The sequence below is a fragment of the Urocampus carinirostris genome, chromosome 10 (genome assembly GCF_059441175.1).
Source record: "Urocampus carinirostris isolate Australia breed hairy pipefish chromosome 10, RoL_Ucar_1.0, whole genome shotgun sequence".
NCBI lineage: Eukaryota > Metazoa > Chordata > Actinopteri > Syngnathiformes > Syngnathidae > Urocampus > Urocampus carinirostris.
The window spans coordinates 9,368,399-9,382,106 of NC_142358.1; the positions used below are offsets into that span (position 1 = coordinate 9,368,399).

Consider the following 13,708-nt stretch of genomic DNA (forward strand, 5'->3'; position numbering starts at 1 on the left):
CTAGGAGGCGCTAAGTAATACACACTGTCCCTTTCAGGTGTTGAGCATACCTGGTCCGTCAAAAAGTTTTAATTAAGGGTCCAAGACTAAATTTACTTGAGGGCTGCCCCAGCCACGGTCATGGTAAAGTTGGGCTGCATCGGGCTTTCCGAAGGAAAAACTCAAAAATAATTATGTGCTTTGAATTGCTTTGTTTTATGTTTCAACACAAAATAAGATCTAAAAAGAACATATAAAGAAATAAAAATTAAAATCCATACTAAAAAGTGAGTCTTGAACCTCCTCTTAAAAATATGTCTTCCGGCAGACATTTCCATAGATTTATGAGGCAATGTAAAAGCATGCCTCAGCACCTCCATGTTTGCCTGAGAGAAACAGTTGAAATCTGGCTATATTGTTCCGATTGATGAAATCCAATTTCAATTGTATTCTTATATCTGGAATTAAAATGACCTTGCTGCAGAAAATGACAGCCACATTTTAACACAATGTGAATGACTAAAATCCTGTAGTTTTGGTACATGTTTCTCACTCTGACATTCAGGACCGAATACTAAGACCTGTGCTTCGTCCTGGGTGAGCTTTTGAAAATAGTCTGCCATTTCCGATTTCATCTAAATTGCATTTTAATAAGGGTATCTTTACGGCTTGTGACATCAGAAGACTTATTGTACACCTGCATGTCCCGAAATTCAAATTGAGCCAGGAAAAGTTGTGGCAGTTAGGAACTTCTTCTATTTACAGATGCTAAAGCAGGGGTGGCCAACCCGGTCCTCAAGAGCCGCATGTCCTGCATGTTTTTGGAGTTTCTCTGTTCAAATACAGGTGATCCCAATCACCTGGGTCATTATTAAGCTCCCGCACAGCTTGCAAACAATCTTAAAATTTGCATCACCTGAGAAACCTCCAAAACATGCAGGACATGGGGCTCTTGAGGACCGGGTTGGCCACCCCTGTGCTAAAGGCTGTGTGCTGCTTACAGCCTTTCAAATAGAAGTCTTTATGTACCCGTTTGAACGAATTTGTGCCCTACAATACTTATATTCCAGTAATTCCTTAAACTATATATATATATATATATATATATATATATATATATATATATATATATATATATATATATATATATATATATATATATATATATATATATATATATATATATTAAAACATTTTGAAAATGAATTGGACCGCTAAATACTGTTTCTCTATACGGATAATTTACACTGTAGGTTTCCTTAATGAAAGGGTGTACCCAATTATGTATTGGGTCTAGTTGGGACATTGCATACCTTGTACTAATATTTCACTCCAGGATTTTCTCGTCCCCATGTATTTGTTTTATCTTTTTTCCCTGTAGATAGATGCAACAACATGAACATCACCAACCCAGGCAACGTCAGCAACTACAGATGTCAATTTCACGAAGAATTTAAATACATCCTGCTTCCCGTCAGCTATTCCTTTGTGCTCGTATTCGGCTTGGTGCTGAATTGCACGGCATTATACAGGATTGTGTGGTGTACAAAAAACTGGAAGCCCTTCACCATTTACATGCTCAACCTGACAATGTGTGACACCTTCTACATTCTCACTCTGCCATTCCTCATTTACTACTATGCGGATAGAAACGATTGGCCCTTCGGAGAAGCTCTCTGCAAGCTCATACGCTTCCTGTTTTATGCCAACTTGTATGGTACGTTTGTTGAATGTGACTTGATAGCGTTCAAATGGGCATTGATAATTGAGTTAAGGCTTTATAGTTTAGTAGACACTCAAAACTAAAAGAGAAGACATCACTGAACTTTGAATTGCAAAGAGGACAGGAAAGAACCGTAGAAAAAAACCCTTCACAATGCCAAATTCCAAATATGTATTCCCCAGAGATCTTACTCTTTGTTAGATCTCTTAGGTTACTGTTAGGTTTACGCCCAGATAAGGAGAAAGGACATTGATGGATTTTAAACTTGCAAGGAAACAAAAGAGCCCAAACCTCCAATAAGAAATGTTTAGCCTATTCTAAAAGTGCCTCCCCTGAGCTCTTTATTTTGTATTAAATCTTTTAAGTTACGAAAACAGATCCACTCTAAAGGGTGTGGGAAGAACAACAAAACGATTGACCGATAGTGACAATAATGTAAATAGTTCAGAATAGTCAAAACAACAAACTTTTCAGAAAGCGGGCAAGATTTGGTAAACTAGTCAGCTTTTAATCCATTCCATGAACAGTCTGTAATAAATTCACCGGGTTTGCAGCGCTCAGCGCTCAGTGTTGCGAAATCGCAGCTCGCCTTTGTAGCATTTTCATTTGACCCGCAGGGTCTTGTGAAAAAGTACTTCTTTGCCGTTAACAGCTTCCAGTTGCTTCACCTTTTAACAGCGTTCGTTTCCAGGTAACCTATTGGAGTCAGCATGTTTAGTTTGGCATTGACTCTTGGTCATATATTCTTTGACAAAATCCCTTGGCAAATCAGGCTGACACAGTTGTTTTGGATTTTGGAAGAATAAATGTTGATCATGAGCCATTACCGGCAGACGGGCTGGATTTTGGACATCCCGGAACTACAGTGAGGTATAATAGTGAAAATAACAAACTAGCATCTTATGCAATCTCCTTTGCAGATGTCCAATGTTAAAAACATCATAAATCTATTAGATAAGAAGCAACATCAACCTTTTTACCCAACTTTTGCAGCAGAGGCACTGAATCGAGTAATGCACACTATTTAAGTGCAGCCCTGGCGGAATCTAGATTCATTTATTGCTGATTGAGATTTTCATGTGAATTATTAATTTTCATGTGAATTTTAGATCTTATTTTGTTGTTGAATCGCAAAAAATGATATTTGAAAACAGCGGTACATTTTCATCAGAACCATTTTTTTGGTAAACCTGATTTTTCCCAAACTCACACAGGCCCTCGCTCCATCGTCCCCCAAGTAAAGTATGATACCCCTGATTTAAATGGACATTGTGTAATATTTAGCAACTCCTTGTGGTACAAAAAATTATATTTATTAAGAAAAAAATGTTGGTTTGAATATTATGCAAAAAAACATTAACTATCTTAAAAATAGGATTTTAATCATATTTGGTTAAAGTTTTAACCTGTTCTCAAATATTACTAGATTTTTTATCTTGTTTTTTTCTTGCAAAATAACAGGTTTTTCAAGGGACATTGTGTATTATTTAGATCTTACTAGTGGTACAAAAAAATTTAAATATAAAAACAAACAATACTGATTTGAAACATTTTCAAAAATACCCGAATGATCATACAAACATGCACTGTATTGTGATTTATTACATTTCAACTATTTCAGTGTCAATTTTTCCAAATTTGACTCATTTTCGAAGGTGTACAGAAGATTTTGCTCTGTACCTATATAGACATAGGAAATATAAAAAAAAACTTTCATTAGAAGAAAATATGTTAGCTTTATCATTGTGTAATACACAACAGTTGAACATTGCCAAGTTTTATGAAATTACTCATTTCCAAGAAAACCTCTGAGAAAAACAACTTTTTATGGATTTAGAGCTTTTACTTTGGTGCTTTTTATATGTATATATATATATATATATATATATATATATATATATATATATATATATATATATATATATATATATATATATATATATATATATATATATATATATATATATATATATATATATAAAAAAATGATACCTACAATATCTAAACAATGCTATCTATAAACACAAGGGCGCTTTGCTTGCAAAATAACATTTTATTACAGGGACAGGGAACTTATGCATAAACAATGCATGAACTTTGCAAGGATTTTTTTTAACCCCCGATGCTTCCGGTGAAGTGATCACATAATTCAGGATGTCATGACGATCACAGACGTCCACCATACTGTACGTCTGTCCTGATGTTTACAAAGCCACTTAGTCACATTGTTTTAGAAAAACTAAAGCTTTGAAGCATTACCAGTTTTTACTTATAACTTTGCTTTTATTACCACACTGCCCATACATGGCATATTGTTCAGCGCCTATCCATTGCCATGTGGTGTCATACCGTGGATACAGGAAAAAAACTAGGTACTTAAGTCTTGAAAAAACCTGATCAAAGCCACTCGAGGCGTCTGTTGGTGATTTAGTATACTGATATAATTTCCAGAGGCTTGATACTAATTGAAGAGTTGCCCAAAGCTTTTAAAATAGTTTTAAAAACAACAAGAACGACAAAAAACAAATAAACAAACAAAAAAAGAAAATGTTTACGTCCCTGCACTTAAGGACAATGTTTTGGAAAATACTGAAAGGGACATTGTGTATTATTTAGCGCCTTCAAGTGGTAATAAATAAACAAAAACAAAACCTCATTTATATATTGTAAAAGTGGAATTTCTAAATAATCGTGATGAGTAATTTGTATTTATTTTATACAACAAGATGCTCTTTCTCTCATCTTGCTGCTACGGGTACCCAAACACTCAAAAAGGATGGGCAAAAACATGAGGAAAAAATGGTGGGATTTGGTCACTGTAGCCCCTTTTCCACTAAACGGTTCTGGCCCTCGTTGCATTGCCTGGCGGGCTTCTTCCGGCCTCTCCCCGGGTAACTTTTCCATTAGAGGGCGGTGCTGCGTCTTGACGTCATTTCAGCGTCTTATTTGGCACGATATTCTTCGGCGTGAACCAGAAGCACACCACACTCAGACAAGTGACAATGGATGAGCGGGCAGTGGAGCTGTTAATGTAATCTATGTATGGCTGTCTTTTTTAAAGAGGAATGAGAGGCGTTTTGGTTTGGTGGTCGGCAGCGACGACGAGACGATTTAAGTCCCCAACCGGGTTATATAAACTTAACAGAAAGGATACCTAAGTTTGGGCTCCCAAGGACTAAGAACCGGTTTCTTTTTTATTATCGAAAACAAGAAAAAAGCTGGGCGAGGCAGGGCGAGGAAAGCCAGAACCGTGTTGTGGAAAAGGTGCATTTGAGTGTCCATTGTTTGTGTTCTTCCTTGTGCTTAGTAGCTCTCATTTTTGGGCGGTTTCACTACATAATATATCAACTATTAGTGGTGACACAGTGTCCCTTTAAGTCAGAGGTGGGCAACCCGTTCCTTCAGGGCCGCATGCCCTGCGTGATTTCGGAGGTTTCTCGTCTTCAACTTACAAATACAAATCATTAACCAATTTCTGCCAGCTTGCTAACAGGCTGAGAAGTGTTATTTTGATTTTTAAGTTGAAGAATACAAAACCTACAAAAACACGCAGGACATGCGGCCCTTGAACACAGGCTAGCCCACCTCTACTTTAAGTAATACCAATGTTTCTGATGTTAACTGACCAACCTTTCCTAGGTTCTATTCTGTTCCTATGTTGCATCAGCCTGCATCGCTTTGCAGGCGTCTGCTATCCAGTCCGTTCTTTAGAGTGGATCAGTAAACGTCGGGCCAAACTGGTGTCTTTGGCAGTTTGGTCTTGGGTTTTATTCAGCCAGGCACCGATACTCTACTTCTCAAGAATAAGGTAACTCTGATGCCCCCTGCTTATTTATCATAAAGACCCCTTTCCGTGTTTGTAAAAAAGTGCGACGTAGCCAAGCTCATACCTGTCCTCCTGTACGTTTTTGCCATACAAATTACGTTTATTATGCATTTTAAGACGTGTACGACGTACAAGAAAATCTGTACAGAAAAACGCAAATTCGTCAATTATGGGTATACACCGACTATCACAAAACGGCAAATCAATCAAGTCAAACATGTTCGCCACGGTAGCCTCTATCTCTGTATCGTTTTTTTTTTTCATTGCAAACGAAGCGAGCGGTTTGATGCTACTGTGCGCATACATCTGCCGCCTCGGATTTCATGTTGTAGTTATGTAGTGAAAGAAAGTCCGTCTCTTTTTAGAGAACCGGCTTTTAGGGCTCAACTCGTTAAAGAGAGCCGTCAATAATGTAAAGGAGAAAATGAATCAGTAATTTGAATAAGAAAAAGTATTATTCTACTTAATTATATTTGCATGTATTTTGTCCTTCTACAGTGAACGTCCAGGCTACTTAATTTTTGAACTTTTTTTAGAATAAACCTCCTTCATGTCAAGCAACTCAGTATCTCACAACAAAATGTTAATTAACAATATATATGATATAACGAAACACATGTACAATATAACATGTTAAACTACATAAATAGACACGTTTGAAAAAAAATATGGTGTAAGATTATTTTGTAAGGGAAAATCCAACATTTTGTAAGGGCATGGAGCCGTGGAGGTTGACAGGTATGCAAGCTGCGCGTGCATTGTTGAGGCAAAACAGTAGAATTTATGTTCGTCAATATTGGCCCATTAACAGAAAAAGATTGTGGATGGTAGATAGTAAAATCAAGAAGGTAAATTTACTTTAGTGATCCAAGTTAAAATAAAAATATATAAAAATTAAAAAGCATCGATGATTGATGCTACACAGATTGCGTGAACTATTTTATGGAGCTTATGTGAGTGACTTTTTTGCCATGATTCTCTGAGAGAGACAGATTTGCCCGGTTTTCCGGTTACTCCCCCTCTCTCTCTCTGTCTCTCTCTCGCTCTCATCTTTCTGCTCTGCTATAAAAACTCTGGTTGTCCTTTCCTCTTTGCTGGACCGTCAATGTACTCACCCCGAGACATTCACAAAACATTCTTCTAAAAACATTTCCCCCCCCAAAACAATCTCCTCGAATTAATCTCTCAGGATTCCCATCCTTGTCAGTCCCAGTCCCACTCTTCCTGTTTATTAAGTCTCACATTTCTATTAAGTAAACACCCTCTGTTGGGGTTTGTTTGCATCCATGTTTCTTTGCCTTTTTATGTCCTGCGTTTAGGTCCGTCTGACATTATGTGACAACCTCAAAAAGAACGCGGTGTTCTGCCAAAACATCCTACCCTGTCCAGACATCCTACCATAGGCTTATAATAATAATAATAATAATAATTTCCTTTGTATTGTCATTCTTTGTAACAATGTACACAGAACGAAATGTCGATACACCTGACCCGTTGTAGCGAGCCGATGCAGCCGCAGCCAACAGAGGGCGCCGCCATTATACCAATTAGGTATGACTCGGTCCGACAGCAATTTCATTTTTTTTATAATCGAGTATAACAAGCATCACTGAGACTTAGATTTGTTGCAAACAGAACTTTTACAGATTATATAACACATGGTTTGGCTTGCTTACACACACTGGATATTACAGTCGTCAACAAACACCATGCTAAAAAGCTACCACAGGAAAACACGCCAGGCTTAAAAGCTATGTCAGAAAACTGTATTTTGAAGCAGTCAAAGAGTCAAGTAAGACTAAATAAAAACAAAAATTGTAACTACTTGCTGCTTTCAAAGGCACATATAAAATTTAAGATGAAAATCGCGATCAGCGTTGTGCGCATGACACTGTGCATTGATTGGACGTTTCGATGGTTAGGAAGGAAATTCAGAATATTGTTCCATAAATGTTAAGTAACTGGTAATATACTTTCTTATGACGGTAATATATATATATATATATATATATATATATATATATATATATATATATATATATATATATATATATATATATATATATATGTGTGTGTGTGTGTGTGTCTGTATGTATAGCCCTTAATCACAAGGATTCTCAAAGGGCTGCACAGGCCACAGATTATTGCAAACTACAGACTATTATTACACCAACCCCTGATCTATAACCTACATGAGGGCAAGGAAAAAACCTCAACATGAGGAAAATGAAGAAACCTTGAGAAGGGACTGCACATATGAGGTAATCCCCCTTCCAGGATGAGCAGGGTGCAATGGATGTTGTGATAATAATTACTACACAGATATCATCAACAGGAAATATAGGTAATTCATAAGCTATATAATATCACGGTTTTAAGCCTACATTTAAACAATTCCACGGAGGTTGCAGATAGAATCTCAGGGGGAAGAGCATTCCACAACATCGGGGCCCGAATGGAGAACGCTCTCGAACCTGCGGTTCTCTTCTTGGCTCTTGTGATCACTAGTAGACCAGCACTTTCAGAGCAAAGGCTTCGGACCGGAACATAGGGGGAAATTAGATCTGAAAGATATGAGGGAGCAAGTCCTCGCATGATTTTGTATTATATCAATAGAACCTTAAAATCACATCTTAATCTAACAGGGAGCCAATGCAGTTTAGCTAAAATCGAGGTCATGTGATTTCTTGTCTTACTTAAAAGCCTCTCTGCAGCATTTTGTACCATCTGCAGGCTCTTGATTTTGGACTTCGGGAGACCGTAGAGTAGTGCATTACAGTAATCGAGACAGGAAGTAACAAACGTGTGAATTATGATCACCGCATCTGACTGAGACAGCATAGGACGAATTTTAGCAATTTTGCAAAGATGGAAGAAAGTGGTTCTACTAATATTCTTAACGTGTGTTTGAAAGGACGGATTTGGGTCAAATGTGACACCTAATGTTTTGACTGAGTCACTCTGGGTGATATTACATTTGTCAGAGCACTTTTTGAGAACAAGTCAAGGCATTTAGATGGACCAATGACTAACATTTTGGAGTCAAGGCGCGAGCAGTTGAGTGACATCCAATCTTTTATCTCAGTGAGGCAGGCCCCCAAATTTCCACAGTTTAGTGGGGCAGCTTCCTCCATTGGAAGATACAGTTGAGTGACATCTGCGTAGCAATGGAAACTGATATTATACTTGCGAATAATTTCACCTAATGGAAGAATGCTGAAAAAAGGGGCCCAAGTATTGAACCCTGCGGAACACCACAGGTAACATGATTTATATATATATATATATATATATATATATATATATATATATATATATATATATATATATATATATATGAATATATTTATAATACATCCTGCCCACTGCCCGGAGATGGCTGGGATGGGCTCCAGCCCCCCCGTGACCCTAATAAGGATAAGCGGTACAGCTAATGAGATTAAATGAGATATATAATATAAATATAATACATTCAGAATGCTAAAAATGTTTACTTATAGTTATTATTAGTAATAGTATAAAATATGCAATAGTTAGGACTAACATTAGCAGACTTAGAGTGTATAGTAGGAATTGGTAGTAAACACATTTCCTTGACACTTATCCTACTTACGCTTGCTAATTCATTTAGCATTCAAGTAAATCCAAGCCAGATTGCCACGATAATTTACCAGATATGAAATAGGCACCACAAACACGGACATTTCTAACCATGTCTTCAGTCTAGTCAGTTCATTAAATGGCCTGCAGCCTACGATGTTTTTGAAAGGGCCTAATTTCACTGGATACGGCAGAAATAAATGGTGTTCCTTTACATTGTGATTTGAACATCTATACACACAACAGCTGGGCATGTTGCTTTTGAAAATTTAAAAACGCAAATCCACATCCAAAACATCTCTTGCTCCATTCAAACTCGTGCTGCTACCCCTGCTGTTTTGGGTCAACAATGTGCTGTGCAGATCTCGGATGACGTAGGTTGGAAAGGGGTCTAAAGAACACACCATCATTCATTTTCTGTTTTTTCAGGGACGTGACCACAGAGAGGATTTGTTACGATACAACCAGTCCAGAGTTCTTTGACGACTTCCTGCTTTACAGCTCAGTGGTATCACTTCTGATGTTTGCTTTGCCGTTCCTGGTCCTGATAGTGTGCTACAGCCTGATGCTGAAGAATCTCCGTAAACGTAAAAATGGCGGTGGCCTGGCAGAGGGCGAGGGAGGCTGCCGTGTAGCCCAACGACTCAGACAGAAATCTGTAAAGACCATTATCATCGTGATGACCACATTCATGCTTTGCTTCCTCCCCTTTCACCTCACCAGGAGTCTGTATTATTCTTTCAGATACATGCAGGTGAAGGCCCTTCTAGACATGGTCTCTTGTTCAATTGTGTACATTGAGAAAATGTGTTTTTCCAGGTCAGCTGTTACATGCTTGAGGCCTCCAGTATTGCCTATAAAGTGACCCGTCCGTTTGCCAGCGCCAACAGTTGCATGAATCCTATCCTTTACTTTTTGGCTGGACAGGACATCCGCACTAATTTCAGGAGAAAGCTACGGTTCCTCAGACGAAAAGATGTCAACAGTTGATCTCTCTGTTTTGAGATCTTACTGAAAAAGAATAGTAGGGTAAAAATAAACACTGAGACTGTAGATTGAAATTTGTTTTTCTGAGTTTTTTGATGTACATAAAACGCTGAGGTCCGTTTTCTTTATGAAGAGCAGGAGGATAATTTAGACCAGAGGTGGGAAACCCGGAGCCCGAGGGGCCACACGTCCCGCATGCTTTTGGAGGTTTCCCTGCTCCAATACAGGTGATTCCAATCACCAGAATCGTTAACAAGCTCGAGCCAGCTTGCTAGCAACCTGGTAATTAGTTGAAGAAGAAAAAAAATCCAAAATCATGCAGAACATGTGTCCTCTCAAGGACCTGGTTGCCAACCTTTGCTTTACACCAAAAAAGCGACCAGATGATGAAGGTGCTGTATCTGAGTAAGATCAGGAGGCTTCTCCTACTACTGGTAACCAAGCAAACCAGGACGCAGAAAAAAGAGGTGGATGGGCGCTGTCATGATTACCGATTCAGAGCACCTGGGACTGCTTAATTGGCGCCAAGAGCCTGGACAGCTGATTGGCTGATGCACTCTTTTTAAACCCCCGGTGTCCAAGAGGAAGCCGTCAGATCGTTATGCGAACTGTTGCCACCAGCTCAGTAAGCCCTTACGTCCGACTCTGTTCCTGCCCTGCTTTTCTCTGCCTGATCTTCATTGCCAACCTATTTCCGGACCTGACTTTGCCCCGTTCTGCCTGCCTGTTACCTGATCTCTTTTGCCCCGTTACCTGCCTGCCTCCTGTTGCCGACCTCGTTTCCGAACTTGACACCACACCCCTTCCCCAGGCAAATCTTGCCATTCGCTACCGGTGAGACTGTCACGTGGTGAGGTGGAGTGGAAGGGGTGACCGGACCAGAACGGAGGCAGGAGGCAGGAAGGGAGAACTCAATTGCGTGACGATCCATAAGTTTTATTTAACAAAATAAAAGTTGTCCAAAACTCAGGGACAAGACAAACAAAAACATTCTTACACTCAGAACAGAACGGTACAGAGTTCCTCCGGCACGAACTCAACAGGACAGGGCATAACAGACGGAAAATGTGTAAAACTAAAACAGGACAAGGCATAACAGACCGGGGAATGTGTATATATATATAATGAGCCAGCAACCGCAAAGCCCACAATCCAGCCTTAAATAGCAGACAAGCGATTAGTTGAACTGCTTCAGCTGGTGCCCAGGGGGCGGGGCAGACCGGTCGCCAAGGCGACCATGACAGAGCCCCCCCCTTTAAGGGACAGCTCCCGAGATCCCAAAAAGAAAAAATTACTACCTCGCGCCCCGGAATGGTTCGACGCTCACGATTGGGGCAACCCCGCTCCCTCCTCCGAACACGCAGGAACGGGGAGAGGCAGGCGCCATCTGCGTCGGGCGGATCGGAATCGGCGCTCGGCAGGGGGAGTCCGGCGGGCAAACTGGACAGCCGAAAACAGACAGGTAAACAAGGGAGTCGGACAGGCAGATTCAGAACAGGCGATTCAGACAGGACAGGCAGATTCAGAACAGGCGATTCAGACAGGACAGGCAGATTCAGAACCGGCGAGACAGGACAGGCAGATTCAGAACCGGCGAGACAGGACAGGCAGATTCAGAACCGGCAAACACAGAGGACAGACAGGGAATCAGAACCGGCAAACACAGAGGACAGACAGAATCAGAACCGGCAAACACAGAGGACAGACAGAATCAGAACCGGCAAACACAGAGGACAGACAGAATCAGAACCGGCAAACACAGAGAACAGACAGAATCAGAACCGTCAAACACAGAGGACAGACAGAATCAGAACCGGCAAACAGAGAGGACAGACAGAATCAGAACCGGCAAACACAGAGGACAGACAGAATAAGAACCGGCAAACACAGAGGACAGACAGAATCAGAACCGGCAAACACAAGCAGAGAGTCAGAATCAGAACCGGCAAAAACAAGCGGAGAGTCAGAATCAGAACCGGCAAAAACAAGCGGAGAGTCAGAATCAGAACCGGCAAAACAGGAGCAGCAGAGTCGGACTGGCAGGCAGCAAAGTCGGAGTCAGACTGGCAGGCAGCAGAGTCGGAGTCAGACTGGCAGGCAGCAGAGTCGGACTGGCAGGCAGCAGAGTCGGACTGGCAGGCAGCAGAGTCGGACTGGCAGGCAGCAGAGTCGGAGTCGACCCGGCAGGCAGCGGAGTCGGAGTCGACCCGGCAGGCGGCGGAGTCGGAGTCGGCCCGGCAGGCGGCGGAGTCGGAGTCGACCCGGCAGGCGGCGGAGTCGGAGTCGGCCCGGCAGGCAGCGGAGTCGGAGTCGGCCCGGCAGGCAGCGGAGTCGGAGTCGGCCCGGCAGGCAGCGGAGTCGGCCCGACGGGCAGCGGAGTCGGCCCGACGGGCAGTGGAGTCGGAGTCGGACTGGCACGCAGGGGAGACGGGATAGCAGGCAATCGGCACGGGAGTCGGGCAGGCAGGCATGAGAGTCGAACAGGCAGGCGTCAATCCTTCCCGGGACCCCATTCAAGGCACAGCAATGGCCACGACGGGCGGGGCCGTGGTTTGAACGAGGAGGGAAGGATACCTCAATGGGTGCGTGCCAAACGGCGTCCTCCAGCTCTCCCCAAAACGCGCAGGGATCGTTCGCTGAGTTCAAATGTTGGCTGGCTCATTCTGTCACGTGGCGAGGTGGAGTGGAAGGGGTGACCGGACCAGAACGGAGGCAGGAGGCAGGAAGGGAGAACTCAATTGCGTGACGATCCATAAGTTTTATTTAACAAAATAAAAGTTGTCCAAAACTCAGGGACAAGACAAACAAAAACATTCTTACACTCAGAACAGAACGGTACAGAGTTCCTCCGGCACGAACTCAACAGGACAGGGCATAACAGACGGAAAATGTGTAAAACTAAAACAGGACAAGGCATAACAGACTGGGGAATGTGTATATATATATATAATGAGCCAGCAACCGCAAAGCCCACAATCCAGCCTTAAATAGCAGACAAGCGATTAGTTGAACTGCTTCAGCTGGTGCCCAGGGGGCGGGGCAGACCGGTCGCCAAGGCGACCATGACAGAGACACAACAAAACATGTGCATTCAAGCTGACTACCTGATTTTAGTATTTTATTTCATAGTTGTAAATCCAGCTTAGTTGTGCGTATAAATGGCAGGGAGAATATCAGTGAAGAAAAATGTTGTTTTTGTTGTGCTTGAAATGGTGCCACTGTAATTGCATTGAGTTGTAATTTGTAGTACTTTGTACTTTGCCACACTAACAACTAGTGATGTGTTGGAATTAGTGGTGTGATAGTAGCCGTCAGCGAGGAGGGAACAGGTACTGATCAGATAGCATTGAAATTCAATAACTGTTTTTAATAAGTAACGGAGTAACCCACCATGTTGTAACGACGTTTGAGTTACATTTTTTCATTAATAAGGTGTTACAGAGAAAGGGCCCTGTGCAAAATTAGATTTTGGGCCCCTTATTACTTGATCATTTCCATACCCACTCCAAAAAGTGGGCAACTATTTGGAGTCGGGGGCTTCATCGGGTTCCAAACTTCTGACCAAGGGGCCGATCTAGAAATAGATTCAATTT

The 13,708-nt window shown here is 41.4% G+C and overlaps 1 protein-coding gene across 1 annotated transcript; it reads left to right on the top strand.

Moving 5' to 3' along the window:
- Window positions 1-1,374: 1,374 nt before the first annotated feature.
- On the top strand, window positions 1,375-10,118 carry p2ry2.1 (purinergic receptor P2Y2, tandem duplicate 1). The gene is made up of 4 exons (XM_088346107.1): window positions 1,375-1,696; window positions 5,342-5,510; window positions 9,558-9,882; window positions 9,948-10,118. The coding sequence occupies exons 1-4, from the start codon at window positions 1,375-1,377 to the stop codon at window positions 10,116-10,118; spliced, it is 987 nt and encodes a 328-aa protein (XP_088202233.1).
- The last annotated feature ends 3,590 nt before the right edge of the window (window positions 10,119-13,708 follow it).

Bases quoted from the DNA above. Each gene is read 5' to 3' on its own strand.
- p2ry2.1 (XM_088346107.1), top strand. From the start codon at position 1,375: ATGAACATCACCAACCCAGGCAACGTCAGCAACTACAGATGTCAATTT. The intron at 1,697-5,341 runs GTACGTTTGTTG...AACCTTTCCTAG, and splicing joins GTTTTATGCCAACTTGTATG to GTTCTATTCTGTTCCTATGT. The intron at 9,883-9,947 runs GTGAAGGCCCTT...GTGTTTTTCCAG, and splicing joins ATTCTTTCAGATACATGCAG to GTCAGCTGTTACATGCTTGA.